Source organism: Nicotiana attenuata, unplaced genomic scaffold, assembly GCF_001879085.1.
Source record: "Nicotiana attenuata strain UT unplaced genomic scaffold, NIATTr2, whole genome shotgun sequence".
NCBI lineage: Eukaryota > Viridiplantae > Streptophyta > Magnoliopsida > Solanales > Solanaceae > Nicotiana > Nicotiana attenuata.
Window position 1 is genome coordinate 194,265 of NW_017671518.1, and position 27,402 is coordinate 221,666.

Sequence of the window (27,402 nt, forward strand, 5' to 3'; positions counted from 1 at the left end):
GCCACTATGGGCAAAATCATCAACGTATACCAGCTGATTAGGTGGTGGTGCGTATATAACGCAATAACCTTTTGCCATATCCCATATACATATAATATATATATATATATATATATATATATATATATATATATATATATATATATATATATATATACACGTATATAACGCCAGCTGGTCATGGGTCAATGTAAATGAATGCAACGCATGAGAAGTACGTCAATAAAATCTTTCGAAGTGTCATAAGACCATTATGCCTTTGATTAATATCATGAAATCAACTTACGTATTTTCTGAGACCCATGAACAGAAGTTGTGATAATAAGACACATGGGAATTCAAGAATATAGACACCTCTAGTATTTCTATGAATAGAATCATTTGTGGAAGTTATGCATTTGCTCGTTTCGTTTGTGTCGTATACATCATGCCAAAAAGAAAGAAGGGGTAGCCTTAACATACCTGAACCAGTTCTCTTGACAATCCGTCTAACGCATGACAATCGCGACAAAACGCGTGACAACAGGATCAGAGTTGGGAAAAATCCATATGATATTCTTGAGAAAGATTGTATCATGTTCTCTTAGAATTGCAAGTCACATTGCTATTACATAACGTAATCTCGTATGGATTTTTGTTGTAGCTTCATCCACACTTTATCATATTCTTAATCTGCATTGTTGTACTACTAATATTTGGCTCCACAAGTAAAGCTCCAAATAACCATGAAAGAATATTTGAAAGTGCCAAGCTCCATACAATTAAATCATACGTGCCCTCTTTGCCGTGACCGCTAGGAAGAAAACATCACCTTTTTATTTGCTGCAAGGTTTCTTGGCAGCTTCATCCATAAGCTTTTTTCCTCTTGAATTGTGTATAATAATCTCTTATCTTGGAGATTTGTGGGCCCCCACTTTGTGGCATAGTTGGCCAAAGACTCCTCCACATTTTGCCACCTTTTATGTGATTTTAAGAGTCAAATTTTTGTTCGTTGTTGACTGCCACATTAGGAGCACTTGGTCTTATCCAAAAATTATCCACTTAACTCATTAATTATTTGTTAATCCCTCATTAACCAATAATTATTCAATTATCTACATAATTAGGAATTATCTCAAATGACGTAAAATACTACTCAATTTTGACATACCTTATACACCTTACTATCATTGTCATTTGGCACCTTGTATAGTACTAGTCCATAAGTAGCGGGTATTTTAGCTCGGGCCATATTTTATCCCAAAATGTCATACTTTGACGAAAATTTATTTTCTTCGATTTGCTTACCCTCTCACCTTCACGAATTTACTCATCACTTGTTTGATATAGCATAATACTTATAATCTCCAAATAATCTTGTCCTTGAACTGAGGTCAATTATCTTACGATAATTTTACGTATAATACTGCAGGGCGTAACATCGCCGTAATATAATACTGCGAGGCGTAACATCATCGCAATATAATACTGCAGGGGTAACATCATCGTAATATAATACTGCAAGGTGTAACACAGCAAACGCGATCATCATGCCATCGTCATCAGCATGATCTAACTCAGCAAACTGGTGTCAGAACCTCCTATCCCCGAATCTTGGAACTACACTCGTAAGTTTTTTGAATATCCCTATTTTACTGTGTTGAAGAAATTTCCCGTTTTTCCTAATTTTTCTTTCTCTAATTTTAGCTGCCCATTGGGCTCCTCCAACAGTTGCAAACCTAACCTAATGGGCGGTTCGCAAATGTGAAGTTGTCCTTACATGCACAATGTAACAAATGCGACACCAAGACCGCAAATGTGATCCTAGCTCTGCTCGCAAAAGAAAACTCTACTTCGCAAATGTGAAGTCCCAGGCCCCAGACCATGTTCGCATTTGCGAGCCTTACATTGCAAATGCGAGGCTTGCAATTGCGATCAGGTCTTCGCAAATGTGAGACCTGCAAATTTACAGCAGCATCAACTATGCATCAGTTGTTCCAAATCAGTCTGTAATGCATCCGGAACTCACCTGAGACCCTCGGGATCCAAACCAAACTTACACACAAGTATAATAACATCCTACAAACCTACTCACTACCTCAAATCATAAAATAAAAAAACTTCAAATAACAAGAATCGATCATCAAAACTCAAGATTTCAACTTAAAAACTCATTTTTTTCAAATTTTCACATAGTGTGCCGAAAGGCGCTCGAGTAACCCGGGACCCCAACCAAACGTGTGTACAAGTCCAAGAATATGATACGCACCTACAGGAATAGTCAAAACTCTGATAGAAAGCCGTTTAGCTAAAATATTGATCGAGGTCAACTCTAGACTTTTTTAAAGTCAAAAATCACCTTTGCTTCAAATTTTTACATAAAAGCTTTCCGAAAAGTAACACGAATCACACACGCTTCATATAATACTAAATGGATCTACGAGAGGTCTCAGAACACAAAAATTAGGGCTAGTTCTCAAATTTACTTATCGGGTCGTCACACATATCATTTTGAAAAGAAATAAGATAACAACAAAAAGGACTTTAATTTGTTCCTTCCATTTTCAAAATTACGTTTACATGAGCTATAATTCGCTTAAGTAAATAAAGCTACCAATACATGTGGCTAACTTGTATTGTTTATTTCTACGGGGCTGATCATTCAGCCAGCCCCTGGTCCTAACTCATGGGTCTTTCAAAATAATTGAAATTTTATAAGTTTAAGTTCTTCAAGATACAACTTCCGTAACTAACAGTCCCAAGTTTTATTGACATTTTAGTGCGATGATGTACAATAGTTCCCCCCAGTGTTCGGATGCAAGTATGAGAATTCGAACACTGGATTTCTTGTTGTTGTCAACGATCCTTCTTCGTAGTATGCTCTACGTTGCTGCCTCATTAAAAACCTTGCAAAAACAATATTCAATTGAGACAAAAACTGAATGAAGGAAAAAATAGTGCAACACATACTTTCATTATCATCAAATATCTTCAACAATAATACCTTTTGAGGTAAGTAACGTTCCAATTACTTGGTAATATTACCCCATCTATATTTTCCAGTTGCTATGACCCTTTACCGATTATAGATGAAATTTGGTAAGGCCTTTCCAATGTTGGTCCTAGCTTTCCAGCAATTATTTTCTGAGTACTTTGAGTTACCTTCCGCAATACCAAATCTCCGACTTTGAAATATCGAAGATTTGCACTGCGATTATAATAAAGTTTGATCCTTTGCTTTTATGCCACCATCCTTATATAGGTTAGGTTTCGATGTTCCTCAAGCAAGTCCAACTTAATCAACATTGCTTCATCATTCCCCTGCTCATTTGCTGGTTATTATCATTGCTTTGTGGAGTGGTTTTCATCTATCGCAACACCATTGAATCAGTTGACTCAGTAGGTTGCTCTATTTAGGTGGTCAGACGAGTGTGAGGAGAGCTTTCGTAAGCTCAAGATAGCATTGACTGCGGCTCCAGTGTTGGTTTTTCCTTCAGGATCGGGATCATATACGGTCTATTATGATGCTTCGAGGGTTGGTCTTGGATGTGTATTGATGCATGATGGTAGGATGATTGCTCATGTGTCGCGCCAGTTGAAGCCCTATGAGAAGAACTATCTAGTCATGACTTGGATTTAGCTGCTATTGTACACGCGCTCAAGATTTGAAGGCATTACTTATATGGCGTGTCCTGTAAGGTATATACCGATCACCGGTGTCTCCAACATATGTTTAAACAGAAAGATTTGAATTCGAGGCAGCGAAGATGATTGGATTTATTGAAGGAATATGATATCACTATTCTTTATCATCCGAGGAAGGCCAATGTAATAGCTGTTGACGATCAATTTTGACCCTCCGCTTTTTAAAATTAAATCTTTACTCTTATTAATCGGCAATAAATGTAGTAGAATATTTTTATAATTAATAATATCTAGTTTCTCAAAATATAAATAATCTAATAGATAACAATAAGTATATTAATAGTTAATAATATTAATTATGTAATTAATAACAATTCAGTCTTAAATATTTATAATTATATTACCTATATTGCTTTAATTAAATAAAACTAGCTTTCATAATTTAATAGACGAGTAGTCTAATTATTATAATTATTTTGACAATCTAAAACTAATTAATCATACATTTGGTAATTATATTTTATTACATTCTATTGAGATTAAATAAGTCTAGCTAATTAAATTACTAAAAAGGGGGTTAAAACTTAAAATTGCTACATTTTCAATTGCTTAATTTTATCTCAAATGAACATGCCTTTTATCAAATTCGAGCCTACTACCAAAGAAATGGCCCAAAAGACATTGGCCCAACATCTTGACCCAGTCCGATCAACCCCACTACTATCCTACTTGGCGATCGATGCTATTTACTCTCAGCCAATCACAATGCTCCACGTCACACATTCCCATTCACTCATAGAACTAGCACAATTCATGTGGACCATTGATCTAAATCATAACGGTCCATAATTAACTGTAATATCTCCTTATTTTTTAACCTCGCAACATTTTATCTCCAATAATCCAACGACTCCCGTTTATTCCCAATAAAACTCTTCTCTTTCTTTTTATCCACAAAAATCCGGAGCCATTGATCAAAGAGATCTCACGGCTCTTGTCACTCCCCAAACTTGGGAGCACGATCGGCGCTCAACCGAGTGAACCTGGCCGAGCAAGCCTATTAGATTCTTTCTACCCAAACTCATTCATGAATAAAGAGAAGACGTATTCTCATTCATTAAGCAATACGGAGATCATGTATACAGTACCAAATCATTTCCATTAGTTACTTCATATAAAAGTCTCAAAATCACACATTTTTCATAGTTTGAAGTGGGATAAATGATTCAAACACAACAATATTTTGTCTGACTTTCCCAGCACCCATATACAACCCACACTATGTCTACGGAGCCTCTAATAGATACAAAAGAGTACTACAAAAGTGCCAGCAACACGGCCCCGGCTATACCTCAAGTACAATACATAAGGAACAAAAGATGCATGACCCCAAAATGAAATGAGGCTCACCAAGACTGCTGGGAGGAGGATGTACCGCTATCACTAATCAATGCTACCTATTGTGGGACCACCTGCATCCATTTATAGATGCGGCGCCCCAGGCAAAAGGGACGTTAGTACCGTCGAATAGTACTAGTATGTATAACTAAATACCATCTCAATAGAATGAACAGTAATACAAGAAGGAACAATCATGAACTCAGTAGAAGCCTCAACAATACCAAAACATCAAGTTAATAATCACATAAGCCTTCAAGTAAGTTTCCATGATTTTAGGTTGGGAGATCTTTAGTACCGATACACCATCATCCACAATACCACCACATTCTTACACGGAGTCCGATCAAGACCCGATCGGCTAGATCGTCTCATTCGAGACATCAACCATAATCACAATTTCAATTACAGTTTCCAGCACAGTCACCACCATGTGTGCGGCATGGCGTCCGATCACGACCCGATCGGCTAGGCTGTCTCGCCCGATACATTATCATTTTCTACCAATCATCACATTTCATACTTCTTTCGCATCTTTCAATTTATCGGCACTAGTGGCCACAATTGTTATATCATATTTGGCACTTGGCCGTGTTTCACAATTCAAGTTCTTTTCCACATTCCAACATTATTATCATCATCAACAACAATAAGGCTTTTCATTCAAGACTTTGATTACACAGGTGAGCAATTTAGAATCTAAGGCACATAGAGACTTTTCACACAATTTAGCATAACAATCTTTATTCGAATTTGACTTGAAGTCTAGGCATTTTTAGCACATATTCCATGTTTTGACCACATCCTCAAATGATTAGATAACATGATGAAAGCATTGGAATACATATTGCACATATATTTTTCAATGGAAGCACATTCGGAATAGTAATTTCTATAACGATCAATTTAGGACTTACACTGATTACATTAATACCATGGGATTCAATTCTAAGAAGAGGAGGTTTAGCCAGCATACCTCGATTGAGTTTCCTTTAAACTTAAAACGTTCCGAAATTCTTATCAACTTCGATCTATTTTAGAAATATAACAATTTGGACCAAAATTAGGAAGATGATCATGATTCTAGCTCATTTGAGCACATCGTCAAACACTAGGTGTGAATTAATATTTTAAGGCCCTTTCGTGAAAGATTCCATCATTCCTTAACCCATTCTCTACCATCTTTAGCTCACAATCTTCCCACATTATTTTATAACACATGCATGCAAGATAACAACCCCCACACCTAAGAATGTCTTTCTAATTATTTCCTTTTCAGTATGATTTCAAAATTAAGAGCTAGCGAATAGATTCTTACCTTTAAGATGGGGATTTTTTTTTTAATCTTCAAGGACCGAGCAAGAATTATTGGATAATAGGTTGAAGGTTACTCCCCCACTCTAAGGACTCTCTCTCACTCTAAAAGTATCAAAAATATGCTTAAAATGGACTATGGCATACATTTTAACGAAATAGGGTCGGGTTTAAAAATTAGCAAAATAGGAGCCCCGACACAGATCTGCGGTCGCATATGCGACCTCATAATGCTTTTGCGATCCGCAAAGTGGGCCGCATAATTGGTCCTCCCGAAACTGACATTTTCTGCTTCAGTCTGCGACCAGTCTGTGATCCGCAAACCTATTTTGCGGTCGCATAATGCGTCGCAGAACCTCCATCTGAAAAATATCAAGGTTGGGTATGCGATCATAGTGCGGCCCGCAAAATGGTTCTGCGGTTGCTTAATGGGCCACAAAAATAAAATCAAAAAGGCCCAAAGACTGCCTTACTCTGTGGCCATTCTGCAGCCCGCAGAGTGATTATGCAGCCGCATAATGAGCCGCAGAAACGCCCAACTCTGCAAATGTATTCCATCAACTCCCCGAACGCACTGTTCAATCCAAAAAGTCCGAACATTCTACTATTATTAACACCTACGCCTACCCCGACACCACAAAACCTCGGCTTTTAGGAAAGATTTTGTAGGGCTTTTCATCCCGTCCCATATCTCTATTTAATTAACCACCCCTTCCCAAACCCTAATCATTTCTTTGGAGAATCGCCGCCCTTTCTTTCCCCTTCCTCTCTCTTTTCTCTCTTTTCCACAGTCCCCATCAATCCCTGAAACATTGCACTAATATGTGCAAGGTCACTCAAAATCAACCAAAACTTCACCATGTTCCTTTGTCAATCACGAATATCATCGATCTTACCCTTTTCATCATCCAATTTGAATCTCAACCCGCAAACCCTAGACCTAAAAGTGAAAGAGTAAGAATAAAATTATTTTCTCCTCTGCTCGTTTATAATTGGTCACATGCAGGTGTGTGTTCACAAAAATCTCAACTATATCTTGATAAGCGCCGGTCCAGATGTCAAACATAGTGACCTCTGGACATGGGCTTTGACCGATGGTCCTTTGGCTTGCAACGACCGATTTTCTTCATCAATGAAAGATAAAACTTCACTGTGATTTCCCGCCTTTCCCCCCTTCTTGCTATCATCAGCTTTCAATCGTCATATTCCACTATCTGTTTGAATTCAAATAAACCCTAAAGGCTCTGATGTCCACTATAAATAAAGGCTTTAATGCTCTCACCTAACAGGACGAACTACCTAAAAAACGTAATAAATACTACTCCTTCCGTTTCAATATATGTGAACTTACTTCCTTTTTAGTCAATGCCAAAAAGAATGACCTCTTTTCTTATTTGGAAACAATTTACCTTTATGTAATGATTTATAGCCACACAAAATTTATGTGCCTCATTTTACACTATAAGTTTAAAAGTCCTCTCTTTTCTTAAATCTATACCCAGTCAAATGGGTTGACATAAATTGAAACGAAGGTAGTATCTGTTTAAATACTCTAAATTTCTTCTCTAATTTCGTTTCTTTCTTTCACTTATTATTGATTTCGACCACTGCGAGTTGATTATGAGATTGGGTTCCTAAACGGCTTGTGATTACCTTAACTGGTTTGCTGTTCCGAAGAAGGTCAGTAAACCAATGATCCCCCTCTTTATTATTAAATCGTTCAAGTTTGTCGTGTAGTTTTGTTTGTTTGATATTTCTATTAATTACTTGACCATTCTTCTTTATGATACCAGTAAACATTGGATTTTCTTATATTGATCCGCCCTTTTGTGTTACTCTTGTCTTAATCAAACGATAATTTCTCGATAATTATATATGTTTACCCCCGTGTTGTTGTTGAATTAATACTTCATGATGGTCGTTGAATTCTGTTTTTCATGCTTAACTCATTGAGATGATTTTTTACATTATTATTATCTTTATGGAAAGTTCTATCAACTCCTCATGTTGGTTGAATGAATAATGTGCTAGTGGACATATGTAGACTATACTCTGCTGATTGAGAGATACATATACTTATATTGTCATGTTTATTAAGCTGACTGGAGAATGTTCTTAAGCCTTCCATGATATCCTGTTTAATTAGCTGAAGTCTCCATGCCTACATCATTCAATTAACTGCTCAAATGATCCTCATGTTTATTGCACCATGCTGATGGTGTTTAGTTGATTAAATGACTCCCACTGATGGCCTTGCCCAAATTATCATGTTGACTTGCTTGTTTAGTGAAGTGGTTTCAGGTAGTCCTGTTATGACAACACGTTGTTCTGTCTAGCTAAGATAATATGGTTAATGTTAGCAAGCATGTGTTTTCCATGATAACTTGAATAACAAGGGAAATGTGTGGTAAACTTTGGTTGCATGATTACTTTCAAGTTCAATAATGATCCTGTTTTCCTACCTAAAATGGTAACATGCTATCACATGCCTGGCTTGCCTTGAAAAACTGAAAAATGAGTGTTTCTCTTGTTATCTCATGATCACTTGGTAACACTGTCTAGAAGATCCTCACATATGAACTTGAGCACTACTAGTCCTGATAACTTGAAAGTTTTGATGGAATGTTGTTAATCTTCAAATGTGCATTATCATGATTAGATTCCATGCATGTTAGGTTTAAATAAGAGTGCAGTTAACTTTCCTATTCATGTTAATGTCTCTATTGTCCTAATTAACTGGTATGACCTCTTAGGCATTCTGAGTGAAGCATTAGCACAAGTGCTTAATGTAGTAATGTTTCAACTATGTGCCTATTTGCTTGTTGTGGAGTGTTATACCCCACTTTAATTGGGTCAAATTAGAGTATAACATATTAGTAAATCCGGGGTTTAATTAATTGAATAGAGTCGCCACCTAATTATTTTAAAGGAGAATTACGACACTAATTTTAGCTAAGTAATGCTGTTAACTGTCACGACTCGGAATTTCCACCTTCTGGACCGTGATGGCGCCTAACATTTCACTTGCTAGGCAAGCCAATATTATAATAATTTATCCATTTTTCAACAGTTTAAATTAAATAATGAGAAAGAACTTAAATAACTGAATAATCCAAAGTAAAGTGCGGAAGCTATAATAACTAAAATATCTAATACAACCCTGGACCCGGTGTCACAAGTGTACGAGCTACTAGAATAGTACAAACAAGGGTTTGAAATAAATATATAGCTGTCTGAAGGAAAATACATAGCTAAATAAAAGGAAAGGGGACTCTAAGAGCTGCAATCTGCACAAGAAGTGCAGAGTGTAGTATGAGTACAACCGACCCCATGTACTCTATAAGTGCCAAGCCTAACATCGATGAAGTAGGCTAAGGCAGGTCACTTACACTAGAACCTGTACGCAGTATATAATAAAATAGGAAAAAGAAATACAAAACCACATAAGACAGTCAACTGAAAAAATAGCTAAATCCTCAAAGGAAACCAGTGCCGATCAGAATTACAAATCCTTAGAGTTCCGTATGAAAAACCGAAAACCAACACCGTACAGAGAAATAGAAGCACGTAGGTTTTTGCGGCGCGTAACCCGATCCCACCATATAACAGAATCAGTATCATAATTCACCCTTATTTCACCGTATCAAGTCACCCTTATTTCACCTGTTGCGGCGTGCAACCCGATCCTACCATATCAGTACAAAGTCACCTTTATTCCACCATATCAATCCACCCTTATTTCACCTGTTGCAGCGTGCAACCCGATCCCTCCATACCAGTACCAAATATTCAATGAGCACAGTCAAATAAATAATTCAAATCACAAGAACCTCTATGATCAATGAATACAAAGCTGAATCAGAAAGGAAACCTTATACAATATGGGAATCCACATATGTAATACGAAGTACGGACCCGGTATCAACAAAGTCAATCATCGATCAAATCTTTAAGTCATTAAACCTTTAAACTTTCAATTTTTGACAAAAAGTGATAACTCGAGCTAGGGACCTCTGAATTCGATTCCGGGCATACGCCAGGTCTCAAATCATGATGCGGACCCACCGAGACTATCTAAACACAAATTCGGGTCCGTTTGCTCAAAATGTTCGAAGTCAACTCAAATAGATTTTTAAGGTAAAATTTCATATTTTATCAGCTTTTAACATAAAAGCCTTCTGGAAAAACACTCGAACTGCGCACACAAATCAAAGAAGGCTTAAAGAAGCTATTGGAGTCTTCGAAACATAGAATTAAGGTTTAAACTCTAGAGGACCTATCGGGTCAGCACATTCTCCACTTCTAAAACAACCCTTCGTCCTCGAACGGACATACAAAAGTACATAGGCTGGTGAAAAGGTGTGGATATCTACTCCTCATGTCCGACTCGGACTCCCAAGTAGTTGCCTCGACTGGCTGGCCTCTCCATTGAACTCGAACTGAAGGATAACTCTTTGACTTCAACTGTCGAACCTGCCATGCTAGAATAGCCACCGGTTCCTTCTCATAAGTCAAATCCTTTTTCAACTAGACCGACCTAAAATCCAACACATAGGACGGATAACCGTGATACTTCTGGACCATGGAAACATGGAACACCGGATGGATTTCCGTCAAACTAGGTGGAAATGCGAGCTTGTAAGCCACCTCACCCATTCTCTGAAGAATCTCAAAAGGTCCGATATACCTAGGGCTCAACTTGCCCTTCTTTCCGTACCTCATCACACCCTTCATGGGTGAAACCCGGAGCAAAACCCCCCTTCCGACCATGAATGCAATATCACAAACTCTCCGGTCAGCATAACTCTTCTGCCTAGAGTGAGCTGTGCAAAGTCGATCCTGAATAATCTTGACCTTATCCAAGGCATCTGGTACCAAATCTGCACCCAACAACCGTGCCTCCCCCGGCAGGAACCATCCAACTAGCGATCGACACCACCTCCTGTATAATGCCTCATAGAGAGCCATCTGAATGCTCGAGTTGTAGCTTTTGTTGTAGGTAAACTCTACAAGTGGCAAGAATTGATCCCAAGAACCCCCGATATCTATAGCAAGCGCGGAGCATATCCTCCAATATCTGAATAGTGCGCTCGGACTGTCCGTCCGTCTGAGGATGAAATGTTGTGATCAACTCAACCTGCGTGCCCAACTCACGCTGTACTGCCCTCCAGAAGTGCGAGGTGAACTGCGTACCTCGATCAGAAATGATAGATACGAACACCGTGAAGACAAGCGATCTCGCGGATGTAAATCTCAACCAACCTCTCTGAAGAATAGGTAACTACCACAAGAATGAAATGCGCTGACTTGGTCACCCTGCCCACAATAACCCATACTGCATCGAACTTCTTCTGAGTCCGTGGGAGTCCAACAACAAAATCCATAGTGATACGCTCCCACTTCCACTCAGGAATCTCTATCTTCTGAAGCAAACCACCAGGTCTCTGATGCTCATACTTTACTTGCTGACAATTTAGACACCGAGCTACATATGCAACTATATTCTTCTTCATCTTCCTCCACCAATAATGCTGTCGCAAGTCCTGATACATCTTGGCGGCACCCGGGTGAATAGAATTCTGGGAACTATGGGCCTTCTCAAGAATCAACTCACAAAGTCCATCTACATTGGGCACGACCCTGCATCCTCAAAACTCCATCATCTCCAACAATAACCTGCTTGGCACCACCGTGCCGCACTATGTCCCTAAGGACAAGCAAATGGGAGTCATCATATTGCTGCTCCGTGATGCGCTCAAACAAGGAAGACCGAGCGACTGTACAAGCTAGAACACAACTAGGCTCTGAAACATCCTACCTCACGAACTGATTGGCCAAAGCTCGAACATCTGATGCAAGCGTTCTCTCACCGACTGGAATGTACGCGAGGCTGCCCATACTCACTGCCTTTCTACTCAAGGCATCGGCCACCACATTGGTCTTCCCCGAATGATACAAGATGGTGATAACATAGTCTTTCAACAGCTCCAACCAACTCCTCTACCTCAAATTGAGATCCTTTTGTTTGAACAAATACTACAAGTTCGGATGATCCATGAATACCTCACACGACACGCCGTATAGATAGCTCCTCCAAATCTTCAATGCATGAACAATGGCTGCCAACTCTAAGTCATGAATAGGGTAGTTCTTCTCATGAACCTTCAACTGTCGCAACACATATGCAATCACCCTGCCATTCTGCATTAATATCGCACCAAGTCCAATATGAGATGCATCACAATATACCGTGTGAGATCCTGAACCTTTGGGCAACACCAACACTGGCGTCATAGTCAAAGCAGTCTAGAGCTTCTGAAAGCTCGCCTCACACTCGTCTGACCATATAAAAGGGGCACCCGTCGGGGTCAACCTGGTCAATGGCTGCTATAGATGAAAACCTCTCCACGAACCGACGACAATATTCCGCCAAACCCAAGAAACTCCGGATCTCTGTAGTTGAAGTGGGTATAGGACAGTTCTAAAATGCCTCAATCTTCTTAGGATCCACCTTTCTGCCCTCTGCCGATACTACGTTCCCCAAGAAAGCGACTGAGTCTGTCACGACTAAAAATCCATTAGGTCGTGATGGCGCCTAACACCGCTGTCAGGAAAGCGAATAATAAATGTTTAACTTAATTACTCATTTTAGTATTTTCGAAATCATAATTTCCTTCAATTAAATAGTAAGAGATAGAATTTATAGATTAATTATAATATTTTCACAACTACAATACTGAACAACCCATAATCACCCCCAAAACCCGGTGTCACAAGTGCATGAGCATCAACTAGGAAATATAGTAAAATACAATATCTATCTGGAATACAATTAGACAGGAGAGTATAAATAACTCTGATGGAGACTCTGTGTGTCGTGGGCTCGTAGCATGGGATGCAGCTCACATAAGTCTCCGCAATAACCGCGCCTGTGCTGATAAGATCACTAGACATATATGTACCTACACAAAATGTGCGACAAGTGTAGTATGAGTACGTAAATCAATGGGTACCAGTAAGTATCAGGTCTAACCTCGAAGAAGTAGTGACGAAGGGTCGACTCCGACACTTACTATGGGCTAACAATAAAATGTCGATATTATAATTAAGCATGGTTATGTAGAAACAACTGAAAACTCAAGAACAAAAAAATAAATAAACAATTCTTTTACTAATAGGAATTCCGAAACATTATTTTCATCATTTAACAATTTATATTTCAAGCCAATGAAGCAATATCAATTATTATTATTTCCGAAGATTTATCATGCGCAACTCATGCCGAGGTCGTACATCCCGATCCAACATAAAATATTTAAACTGTGCACTGCCGAGGGCGGCACAAACCACAGATGCATCTATCTGCTACCGAGGCGTTCGGCCCGCTCCACAAGAAGATAAAATACATTAAAACAACAAATTCAAGATTTATTAAGGATTAATATTCAAAGAAATATCAATTCTCATTAACGGTCTAATGACCCGTCCAAAACTCAAGTAAATAAAGTTTAACCTTTTACAATTCCTTTATTAAGTTCCAATATGTTTTAAATAATTAAATTAACAAGTAGGGTGCAAACATCGCAAGTATAACATGATTTGGGTCCTAGACTACCCGGGCATAAGTATAATTAGCAGCTTCGTACGGACTCTCGTCACCTCGTGCCTACGTAGCCCCCACTAATAGAAGCACATATTAAATCATTTCACCTATGGGGTTAATTCCCTCTTACAAGGTTAGAAAAGAGACTTACCTCGCTCCGAAGTTCCATAGCCAGCTCCGACGCCACTCTAACATCTCAACCCAAAGCTGACGGCCCAAAACTACGCAACCGATGTGCAAATTAATAAAAATGTGTGCTAATACCCATAATTAATCAAATTAAACAATTCCCAACTCCGCCTGGAAAGTCGATAAAAGTAACCCTTGGGCCCACATGCCTGGATTTCGAAACCTTTCGAGGATAACCATTACCCATAACCTCACGAATTCAAATATATAATTTATTCTCAATTTCATGCCCAAAATCGTGGCAAAATCCAAAATACCAATTTCTAGGTCTTTTCTTCAAAATCTCAATTTTCTAATAATTTTCATGTCTAAATCCATATATAAACCTTGTATTTAACTAAAAAAGCGAAGAAATCACTTACCCATAATAATTGATGATGATGGCACTCCAAAATTGCTCCAAAATCGGCTCCCATGGACGAAATGAAGTGGAATTGAGCCAAACCCTTCGTTTTAAAGAGGATATTGCCCAGCCCGACTAGCGCACCTGGGCCATTCCACCGCATCTGCGATCTCGCATGTGCGGCCAAAACCTCGCAACCGCACATACCATCTGCCCAGCACAGCTCAGCACCTGCGAAGCCAAACACACCCCTGCGGTCCCGCACATGCGGAGACATTCTGCTTCTGCGACTCCGGCTGCCCAGCTCGCATTCCGCTTCTGTGGAGCTTTCCTCGTATCTGCGCGATCACAGATGCGGAAACATCCTCGCACCTGCGGCCCTCTCGAATCAGTCCAAATGTCGCTTCTGCAACCACATCTCTGCACCTGCAGGCTCGCATCTGCGGCCTTTTCCACGCAGGTGCGATTGCACCAGATATCAACAGCCTTAGCATATCCCCCAAACACTATTCAATCCGTTAACCGTCCGAAATCCACCCGAGACCCCCAGGACCTCAACCAAACCTACCGATAAGTCCTAAAACTCAATATGGACTTAGTCGAGCCTTTAAATCACATCGAACAACACAAAAATCAAGAATCGCAACCCAATTCAAGCTTAATGAACTTTAAAACCTCTAACTTCTACATTTGATGCCGAAACCTATCAAATCACGTCCGATTGACCTCAAATTTTGCACACAAGTCACATTTGAGATTGCGGACCTACTCCAACTTCCGAAATTGGAATCCGACCCCGAAATCAAAAAGTCCACTCCCGGTCAAACTTCCTAAAAACCTTCAAATTTCCAACTTTCGCCAAATGACCTCGAAATAACATATGGACCTCCAAATCAACATCCGAACGCACTCCTAAGACTAGAATCACCATACGAAGCTATTACAAGGCTCGGAATCCCAAACGGAAATCGATACATTAAAAAACACTTCGACCCAAATTCTTCCAAAATGCCAACTTTCCAAGTCCAAAATCATCATACAAATCTATTGGAATATTCAAATCTCGATTCCGAGGTCGTTTACTCAAAAGTCAAACCCTAGTCAATCCCTCCAACTTAAAACTTCCAAAATTAGAATTTTCTTTCCAAATCAACTCTGAACTTCCCGAAATTCAATTTCGGCCAGACGTACAAGTCATAATACCTGAAGTGAAGCTACTCATGGCCTCAAACCGCCGAACGACATGCTAGAGCTCAAAGTGACCGGTTAGGTCGTTACATTCTCTCCCACTTAAACATATGTTCATCCTCGAACGTGCTAAGAACTGCTATGGAGTTGTCCGAAATCACTGTTTAACCCCTTGAGCACCTACTCGTGCTACCACAACCTTGTTGAGCACATTAGCTAGAGCCGGTATGAAGATCCTCCCTTTTATTTAGTCAAATAAGCCGTAGAGCCAAATTTCAACATCCGGAATTCTCCACCGGGCCTGCTTTCAACATACGAACACCGTATCAGTCACTACACACTGTACCAAAATGTGATAACATACCTTTGCTGAATTCACACCATGCACCGCATAATTCACATGACCATAATAACATCCTCTGAGAATAATAGCCGAAATTCCAAGAATTCGATGCACACAACGCACCTTATGACACATATAAATCCTGCTCCAACTCTCGCAATTCTGCCACGACAGAAAAGATATGTAGAAATTCATAACCACCTGCTAAGTCAACAAACCATTGAGTCCCTTCTCATGACAAGAAGCATTACCTCATCCTGAATTACATAACAATATTTGCTCTTTAATATACCTTATATAAATCTGATCGCACTGATCCCAGGTTCAATATTCTCGTCTCCCCCAGTACAAGCTGCTTGGCAATAAGCCACCTCAAACATTGACCAAGATCTCATATGATGCCATAATGCGCCAGTAAGCTACTAGCTCGAATGTAATACATAAGGAATAACGAATCCTGGAAAGGACTATCCAGCCCGCGTAACGAATAAAATGGCCATCAAATACTATGAGTCTTTCTTGGAGGCAAGAAACAGGACACACAAAAGACATCTAAGAAATCGTGCTCAACATTTCACTGTTGCGGCGTGCAAATCGATCCACACACGATACCGTTGCGGCGTGCAACCCGATCCAAACAACATACCCGTGGCGCCGTGCCACCCAATCCAACCATATACCTGTGGCGACGTGTCACCCGATACACACATGACAATAAATAGGGAAGTACCCATCAAGCCAAAATGCTTATACCTACGAAATACCCGAATATCAACCACAAGCATGCGAAGTGCATAATACAAATCCTGGGGAGATGGATAACGCCATATGCTACAAAACTCAAGCACAACTAAGGTGCAATAAATGACTTGCATCTTGAGAGACATCCTGCTCTCAAAACACCACAAACTACACGGGATCTTAATACGAGCGCGAATAATCAAACCGCCTCACAACCCATTTGGCAGAATAGAGATTACGCGAAATGGCTGACGACATAAGTAGCATCCAAGGCCCGAAGACTCCTCCGCAATGAGCGCTATGGTGAAATGAACACATCCGGCCTGATATAGAGCCAACATTCACATTTAGATCCATCCACGGACCTCAAGCCAATTCTGATCGCACCATACTAGGCTAGTAACCTCGCTAGGATCCACGATAATCTTTTCCCCATGACAACCAAGAATAGCCGTCAAATCCAAGGCAAACTTCCACAGTTCACAACCAAATGAATCAGGTAAAAGTCATAAATCCGAAAACCAATTAGACATCACTACAAGAAAAGTGCTAATTACATGGGGATATTACCTGGGGATTTTATTTGCAAATAATACCTATGGATTTTCATGGGAAACATTAAAAATCCTAACTTTAAAATATTTTACCTGCAAAAAAATATTTTCCTAGAAAAATCCGTAGGTAATTTTGGCGCCATTATGCGCCAAAAATATTACCTGGGAAATTACCTGGGGACACGAATTGGCACGTACATTTCTGTAGGAAAATTCACAGGTAAACCAATAAAGAAAATGAGAAAAAAATCCTATGTTAATCCGAAGGAAAATCCCTAGGTAATTTTACATGCGAATTTAGTTGGGGATATTTTCTTGTGTATTTACCTGGGGATTTTCTTATTTGGGAAATTACTTGGGGATATTGTTGTTGAGAATTTAGCTACGAATTTTTTCTTGGGGATTTACTTGGGAATTCTCTTAGCCGGGGAATTACCAGGGGATATTATTATTGCGGATTTAATTAGGAATAATTTCTTGGGGATTTACCTGGGAATATTCTTACCTGGGGAATTACCTAGAGATTTTATCGATGCGAATTTGGTTAAAATAAACTTCTTGGGTATTTACTTCTTTGAGGAATTGCATAGAGATTTTATTATTGTAATTTTACTAGAAATTTATTCTTGATGATATAGCTTGGGATTTATCTAGAAATGTTATTACGTAAGAAATTAACTAGAAATTACTTGTGCGGATTACGTAGGTGTTGACCACTTTCTTTTTTAACCACTTCTATCTCTTCTAATTTTTTAAATACAAATTGAATTTGACAAATTTTATATAACTTCTTATGGTCATGGTGTTTAGAAGATGGCGATAATAACTTAATTTTGTAAGATTGTTGCAAGAAGATCAAATAAGATCTTTATTCTTCTTTTATTTGGTTACTAAAATATAAGACCTTGAATTGGATATGATTTTTGATAATTAATCGTTTATTGCGCGACAAAACTTTGCTGCTTAACTACAAAATTTATATGTCGTGATTTTTCTTTTAGTTGATATGTCTAGAATACACAGTACCTATACAATCATTTTCATACAAAGTTTATAATAAAAGAAGTGGATACGCAATAGATTATAATCTTTTAAGGTTATCTAAATTGTTTTCATACTTAGCATTTTTTTTAAACTAAATAGGATCAATATTTAATATTTTGAAGAGCTTATATTTTTAAATTTTATTTTATAACTCAAAACACATCATTCCGTATTAATTTTATCTATTATATATTTTTATCGATTATTAAGATAAATATTATTAAAATATTGACTCTATATAAGACTTAAGGATGTATATATTCGGATTGAACATTGCAAGCCATTAAGTATAACATAGTCAGTCATTAAGTTTTAAAATAAATTTAATAAAAAAATAAGTATTATAAATTTTGTTATATTAAGAACTAAAGTTTTAATATGGTCGATAAAAAATGATATAACAAAACTAAGATACAATTATATCTAGCATATTTCAGTTAATATCATCAGAAAATATATTAAATTGTGCATAAGTGTACAATTTAATTTTATTTTTAAGCAGAGAAAAATATGTTGCATTTATAAAAATATAACTAACTTTTTAATCTTAGGTATGTTATTGTTTTTACATGAATTTAAAATGATAAAATTTGATTGTAGTATGTACAAAATGATATTAGTTTGTAAATTTTAGTATTGGAACTTAATTTCAAGTGATCATATTTTACTTTTTACATCATCTCTTGATTAACTTCTAATATATTAAAATAACTTAATCTTGTATATATGTTGTTAGGATTAACAAAATAATTCTTTCCAATTGTGATGTATAATAATTCTTGTTAGTCAATATGTTATTTATATAAAAAGAAATTAATGTGGTATTCCAGTAATACAAATGAAACTTAAAAAAACTAAGAATATTATTAATTTAAAAGTAATATAATTGTAATTTAATTCACTTGCTTTTACTTCTAAAAATAATTTTTTGTTTGATTATGAAATCCTTAATTAATGTATCCTTTTCCAAAAAAAAAAAAACCAATAATAATAATAATAATAATAATAATATTAAACTAGTACTACGTTTAAATTACAGTGGGAACATCTCGTCCCATATCGGCAAAGAGATGTGGACTTCTCCACTTTATAAGCTCAGCATGTTGGAATTGTGTTCGACGGTAAATGGCTTCTGTGGTAGAAGCCTTCTTGTATTTTAACGTAATAAATAAATTTGTATATATATTGAGTAAGTTACAAAACGCAGGGAGTGGATTGGTAATTAATAAGTGATTAGTGATGATTAGTGATTACTAAAACTAAAAGTGTGGGGTGGTGCCATAATATCTCAGTATGTATGGGGGCATATACACGTATAGTAGAGTAGAGTCATTATAATAAAAATAATTTTAATAAAAACAATATTATAGCAGTAATTTTAATTCTTTTTATCTAAAATATTATATAGATTTACTTCGGAATTTTGATGGGGATTTACTTGCAGATATTTCCCTATGATCCGCAAGAAAACTCCTAATTTTCATAAATTTTTAAAAAATTTAATGGAATTTTTAGAATTTCCTACAAAAAAATCCGCAAGTAATTTACATGCGAATGTAAAACCCCAGGTAATTTACATACGGATTCGAAAATTTGCAAGTAATCTACCTGGGGATTTGTGAATTTCGCAGGCAATAATTACCTACGAAGGTTTTTCCATCGGAATTTTTTCAGAAGGAAAATCCGCAGGAAACTAAATTTCCTGCGGATTTTCCTACATAATCCCCAGAAAAATTCCCATGTAATATGTGATTTTCTTGTAGTGCATCGAGTCCACCCATACCAATATTACTCAAATCCGATATCCAAATCCCAATCAAAATCTCAAAAAATCTAGCCTAAGAACTTTTCTTCATTTTCCCAATTTTCCATCCCAATCGCAAACTTAATGATGGAATCAAAGGCATAATCATGGAAATTAACAAAAACTAGATAGAAATAACTTACCCAAGCACTTACGTGAAAATCTCTCCAGAAATCGCCATCTATCGAGCTCCCAAATCAATTTTGAGTTATGAACTCAAAACCCTCATTTTTGAAACTTATATTCTGCCCAGTTAAGCCTTCAACGCGAGCGCAACCATTCCCCCGAGTTTGCACGGAACAACCTAGATTGCCCCTCAAACTTGCCTTACGCGGACGTGGAAACATCCACGCGAACGCGTACCTTAGCCTTATCCGAATTACATGATCGCGTCCAACCTGACACGATCGCGAAGCTCAAATGCGTGACACCTAGTGCCCCCCTCATCTCTTCGCGAATGCGGCATTGCCCACGCATTCGTGACTTACAACTTATCCACACCTTCGCGATCGCTGAACCTCACTCGCGAATGCATAGGTAAAAATCCTTACTGCCCAAACAAAGCCTACGCGGTCGCGGACCTTCTCATGCGATCGCATACAAGGAAGCCAGTAACAGAAACCAGCAGTCTTCAGCTGAAATGCCAAGTCTAAAATTGATTTGATAACCATCCGACGCTCACTCGAGACCCTTGGACCTCAACTAAGCATACCATCAAGTCCCAAAACAGCATACGAACTTAGTAGAACCCTCAAATAACATAAAAAAACATCAAAAACACAATTCGCGCATAGATTCAAGCCTAAAATGAACTTTGAAATTTCAATTTCTACAAACAACGCCGAAACCTATCAAATCACGTCCGATTGACCCCATATTTTTCTCACAAGTCAAAAATGACACCCTAGACCTACTCCAACTTTCGAAATCGGAATCTGACCCCGATATCAAAAAGTCTACTCCCGGTCAAACTTCCTAAAAATTCAACATTCGCTATTTCAAGCCTAATTCAACTACGAACCTCCAAATTACAATCCGGACACGCTCCTAAGTCCAAAATCACCCATAGCAGCTATTGGATCCATCAAAACTCCATTCCGGTTCGTTTACACATAAGTCAACATCCAGTCAACCTTTTAAACTTAAGCTTCCAACTTTGAGACTAAGTGTCTCAATTCATTCCGAAATCCTTTCGGACCCGAACCGACTAACCCGGCAAGTCACATAACAGCTATAAAGCACAAAAGGAGCAGTAAATGGGGGAACGGGACTACAAATCTCAAAACGACCGGCCTGGTCATTACAATTAGTTTATTAAGCTTGAATTAAGGTGCGATTCATGGTTTTGATGTTAGCTTGGGCGATTTGAGACCTCAAGTAGGTCTGTTATGTTTTAGGACTGGTACGTGTGATTGGACGGGGTCCCGAGGGCCTCGGTTGTTTTTCGGTTTGATTGTGAGTTGTTCAATATCATGTAAAATGATTATTTTTAGTGTTTTCACACCTGGGAGGTTGGCTGCACAGGTGTGAGTCCACAGATGTGGACAGTGGGTCACAGGTGCGAAGGAAGGCTGGGATGGAGAAGACCGCAAATATGAAAGCCTGATCGAAGAAGAGATTGCACAGGCACGCTACTTGGCATGCAGAAGCGGCTCCGCATAAGCGGAGGTTTGTCTGCAGAAATAGAAGGGCACAACTTAAGTGGGATTTCGCATCTGAGGGAATTTTCCACTGAAGCGACATATGGGTTGCCAAAAGAGGAATCGTTGGGCATGTCATTTATTTTTGAGGGCTTGAGCGTTCTTATCATAATTTGAGATTGGGAGCTCAGAATTGGGCGAGCTTTGAGGTGACACCACTTGGACTGGGGTAAGTGTTTTTGACTTAGATTTGATATTATTTCATGATCCCATTTTTTATTTTGGCCATTGATTAATGAAATCTATAGAGAAATTGGGGGTTTTGTAAGGAATTTTTGGAAAATGAAATAATGATATTCGAAACTCGATTTTGAGTCGGTTTTGGATGAAACTTGTGTATTTGGACTAGTACTCGAATGAGTGTTCGGGATTTGTGAATTCTGTCGGGTTCCGGGAGGCGAGCTCGGGTTGACTTGTGCAATTGATTAAAGATTCAATATTTATTATTAGTGTTCGATTTTCTATAGCCTTGTTTGATGCTATTAAGTTGTATTTGGTAAGATTCGGCTCTTTCGGAAGTTGATTTGTGAGAAAGGCTATTTTCGTAGATTAGAGATTTTTGGTGGAGGTAATTCTCTTGGCTAACTTTGGTAAGAGGGAAATTCCTAGGATTTGACTTGTTTGATATGTGTTTGAGGTATTGGGGGTGGTGTATATACGTAGTGGCATGCGTATATGCATTCACCGAGTTTACATTATGATCGAGGGTAGAAAATGGAATATTTCATGGTTTGTTTGACTCTGTGATTGCTTTATTTATGATTTAATTGACTTATGTGACTATGTTTTCTCTCTTATTCATGAAGAAATCATGTCTAGGCTTTGTGATATATTATGAAGCACGAGAACTTATTCTTCATATTTTAAATTGCTTAATTCGCCCGTAGTCACATATAGATTCATGAGCACATGTCCGTATAAAATTTATTAAGTCCTTGGGTACCTTTCATCTATAATTATTGAGCATATACATATATTTTCAATAATGGATACAAGATTTGGTCGGAGGATTTTGGCACAAAGGTAAGCGTGCAGCTGAGGTACAATTATGGTACATTGGATATGATGATCGGATATTATTTTACGAGAGATGCAATTATACCCCGCTTGTGCTTGGATTTGGGTTCGTCCCTCTAGAGTCAGGTGATAAGGCATGACACTTTGGGCCATGTAAACGTGGCCAGTGCATGAATTTTGTATCGGGTTGATACATGAATTTTATATCGGGTTGCATTGATACATGGATTGTGTATAGATCTTATACAGGTTGTCCATGCATTCTTACTAATGACTCATTTAGAGATATTTATTTTACTGCAAATTGTTACTTGACATCCTTATATACCAATTGAGAGTCTCGGCTCCGCTATTTGAGCATGTGATCTTTTATTATTATATTTATGCAGTGATAGGGTTATTTATTCGTTAGAAAAGCATGTTTATCCGTTGACATCTGTGACTCTTGTTATTCATGATATTGCTTATTGTTCGGTTGCTAAATTCTATTACTATACTTGTGTGTAAGCATTCGAAAGCGTCTAGCCTTGTCACTACTTCTTCATGTTAGACTTGATACTTATTGGGTACTCATACTATACTTCTACAAATCTTTTTGTGCAGATTCTTAAGTGGGTCCTAGCAGAGCTTTCAAATTGGGCTAGGCATTATTACGGAGATCTGGGGTGAGCTGCACTTTATAGATCTACTTTGTAGTTCCCGAGTCCATGTTCCTTTTATATATTTATGTCTATTTGTATTTCAAACAACTTGACATGTATAGAGACTTGATCTAATTTCCGTCGTATGTTCGTGAACTTGTGCCACCTAATCATGGGGATGTATTGTATTGACCGTGTTTAGGCATTGCTTGCGGTTTTATCAGATACTATCACTGTTTTGAGACTATTTCTATCTTTTATTGTTATATATATCTGTTAAATAATGAAAATAGATCGACCTTATTTGTTGATTTCGAGTTGGCTTGCTTAGCAAGTTCGGCTAGGCGCCATCACGATATTGAGGTGGAATTTTGGGTCGTGACATGCAGGCATTGGTACCAGTAAAGTCCCGAGAGGTGCTTTACTTGGATACTTAGGAGACTCAAGGCAGTGCTGCATATCGATCGCACGGTCCAGAGTCACCTTCATTATCTTTACTATTGTTTATTTGTATCACACAGTATTGTATTTATTTCAGACTTTGTATTTAATACTCTTTAGAGCTCATGTACTCATTAATACAAGTCTTGGGGAATCATTTAGAGAGTTGTTATGGTTTTATACTTATTATGTTGATTAAGGAGCTTTCACTCTTTATTTGTGTTATTAAGCTGCTAGATATTTGGTTTTGCTTTTTTTTTTTTTTTGTTATTGTTAAGTGTTGGCTTGCCTAGCAAGTGACATTAGGTGTCATCATGACCCCTTGATTGAGATTTTGGATGGTGACAATTTCTATTGGTATCATAATATGTTTCAATCTCGTTATCTTCAAGGTAATGAATGCACTTCTCTTACCTAGCCATAAAGGGAAAAAAAGTCTAGCCAAAATGAATATATACCATATCTAGTTAAGCTACAAACAGCTTGCTGGTTTATTTACACCATAGGAAGTTCCAGCAGCATTGGAGCATAACGATTGTGGTTGTTGATTTTTAAAGGTAAGATTTACATCCTCCAGTCTAATCCCTTTGCAGGGATTAGCCTTACTACAAGCAAGTTTTACTGCGACTTGTGATGTTGATGTTCCATGAACGTCTTGATATGTTACATCGCTTATCTTAACTCCTGATTCCTGTGAATTGAAAAAGGAAAATAACCGTAAGCGTTACTGCCTAATGTACATATATATGCATCCTGTGAATTTAAAAGATGCTTATATTGTTAATTATAATTTCTAATTGGGCTAAGAGTACCTGGCCAGGGCAATTCTTCTGATCAGGGCAATATTCTTGGTCAATTAAGATTGGATATCTGGCATTCACCATCACAGAATGCTGAAAGAGAACACCTTTTACAAATCCATTGCTAGGCCTTGCCCATGTCTTTATTCTCAGACCATTTTGAGTACCTCTAAATGTAGTGGACTTCACTGTGACATTTTGAACTCCTGCTTCTTGCATACCCCAGCCTAGACTTCCAATGCTGCAAAAGATCATTGAAGTTTTAGAGAGAACTGCCTCTATGAGTAGAGAGACTAAAATAAGGCATAACATGTTAGAAGTTTTACGCATAGACGGGTCAAAATAATATTTACTCAATATAATCACTTATAAGATACTTCTTCCTGTTATAATCACTTATAAGATACTTCTTCCTGTTTTAATTTATGTGACTTTATTTTCTTTTTGGTCTATAGTAAAAAATAATAATTCCTTTCTAAATTTAAAAATAATTTAGCCTAAACTTTTTAGTTTATTCTTAATGACAATCTTTTATAGCTACATAAATATTATGATTCAAGACATCAAGTTTCAAAGGTTTTATAACCACAAAAATATATATGTTGGTATGTTTAAGATCACAAATTTTAAAGGTTTTTATTTTTTATTATACTATGTGTTCAGTCAAATAAGTCATATAAAGTGAAACAAAGTGAGTAATAATAGAAAAATCTCTATTACAAAAATTAATTGGTAGGCTAGTAAAAACTGTTACTAACCAACTATGACAGTTAAATACACTAATTGTATAAAAAAAGTTTCTACGCTGTGAATATATGTTACTTAAACCTATTAAAGAAAAATATTGGTGTAACTTGTATGGGGTTTTGTCTGCTTTACCTTATGCCGTGGCCAGGGCCACAGGAGACATTTTCAATCCACAAGTTAGAGGTGCCAGGGCCTATTGAAACACAGTCATCTCCAGTACCAATTACAGTTTTCAGAATGGTGACACCAGAGGAAGCTTCTATATGAATCCCATCAGTGTTTGGGCTGCTAGCTGAGGCTGAGATTTTCATCTTCTGCAGCTTAGCATTTTGGCACCCATCAACTACCACATGGAACATCTGGCTGTTTACTGAAGTCAATCCACTCATCACAATGTTGTTTGAATTGTAAAACGCAAGTGTCTACACAAATTTTTCAATAAATCAGTACTTCAATATATGGTTGAAGAAGATATGGACAATGAGTACATTGGAATTTGTATATATAATATAACTATGTACACTGATCTTTTATACATTTGAGTTTGAAGTAGCAATCTCAAAAACATGTTCTATGCTTGACTTTAAAGAAGATTGTAGCTAGCTAACCCCGCATGCTAACCTCTCACTATCAAACTCGTTTGACTCTCGAAATTCGAACTCAGCCACATAAAATGGGACGAAAAGAGACTTCGTTTCACTAGGCTCATTTTAACTTAAAAATATACTTCCTCCATTTTAATTTATGTGTCTTAATTTGAATGGACGTGGAATTTAAGAAAGTAAGGAAGATAATTTTAGACATAAATTAAAACAAATGGTTTAATTAAAAGTATGAAAAGTAAAAAAGATGGAACATACCGTTGCTCCGGCAGGACAAGTCTTGCCAGAGGCTTTACAAGCCCAAAGAGAAGCACCTTGACCATCAAAAGTCCCACCAGAAATGGTGACTCCGTTGACTCTCTCAAACTTTAGCCAATTTCCAGTATTACCTATAACATTATAATCAGAGGGTGCCACTAAGGTGCCATCAATCTTGATTGTAGTAGCTTTATTCTTGCAATATTGTCCCCAAAACGCAGCACTTCCTATTAAATACCTTCCTTGTGGCACATATATCACAACAGACTTTGTGGAAGCACAAGCTGCAGCCCATGCACTCAGAAATGCTTTTGTTGAATCAGTCTTGCCATCAGGTTTGGCTCCATAACTTTCCACATTGTAAGTAGTCTTGCTTCCTGATGATGAATGAAAGAAGATGGTTATAAGAAGAAGAATAAAATTTCTGGTATTCATCTTGTTGCTGCAGGTTGGAGAAAAGAAGATGATGAATAAGAATTATGTTCGACTAATTTGCATGTTTTTGCAGATGTTTTATAAGGGTATTTATAGGGCTAACGGGTGCATGCACTTCTCCGTCTCGTAGATTAAGAGAAATGTGCGCCGCTATTTGGTCTACTATCCAAAAAATTTCCCTTTGTAAGTAAACTTTGTTCTGTTAATATAAAGATTTACCAATTTCAATGCATTTTTAAGTTATCTGATACATTTGAGCAAGAGAAACCTTTTTTTCTTTTCCGAGTATGGCTTATTATTTTTCTTTTGTATAACTATATTTTACTCTCTCCGTTTCAATTGATGTGAACCTATTTGACGGGATACGAATTTAAGAATAAATGAAGACTTTTGAAATTTGTAGACCTAAACAAGTGATCAAAAAGGGGTCCAGAGTATTTGTGTGATTATAAAAGCTTCTCATTAAGGGTATAATTGAAGTTTAAGCTAAATTATTACCAAATTTAGAAAGGGGCCATTCTTTTTTGAACGGACCAAAAAGGAAATAGGTCCACATAAATCGGAAGTCTGGAACAGAGGGAGTAGAATATTTGTGATAAGAAAAGAAAAAGTTTTA

General features: G+C 37.6%; 1 protein-coding gene across 1 annotated transcript; it reads right to left on the minus strand.

Annotated features, from left to right (window-relative positions):
• Positions 1–24,303: 24,303 nt before the first annotated feature.
• LOC109208750 (polygalacturonase-like) lies at positions 24,304–26,833 on the minus strand. Its single transcript, XM_019371905.1, has 4 exons — positions 26,352–26,833; positions 25,624–25,913; positions 24,757–24,985; positions 24,304–24,635 (listed from the first exon to the last, which is right to left on the minus strand). Exons 1-4 carry the CDS (start codon positions 26,784–26,786, stop codon positions 24,417–24,419), a joined length of 1,173 nt encoding a protein of 390 aa, XP_019227450.1. The 5' UTR covers positions 26,787–26,833; the 3' UTR covers positions 24,304–24,416.
• Between the last annotated feature and the right edge of the window lie 569 nt (positions 26,834–27,402).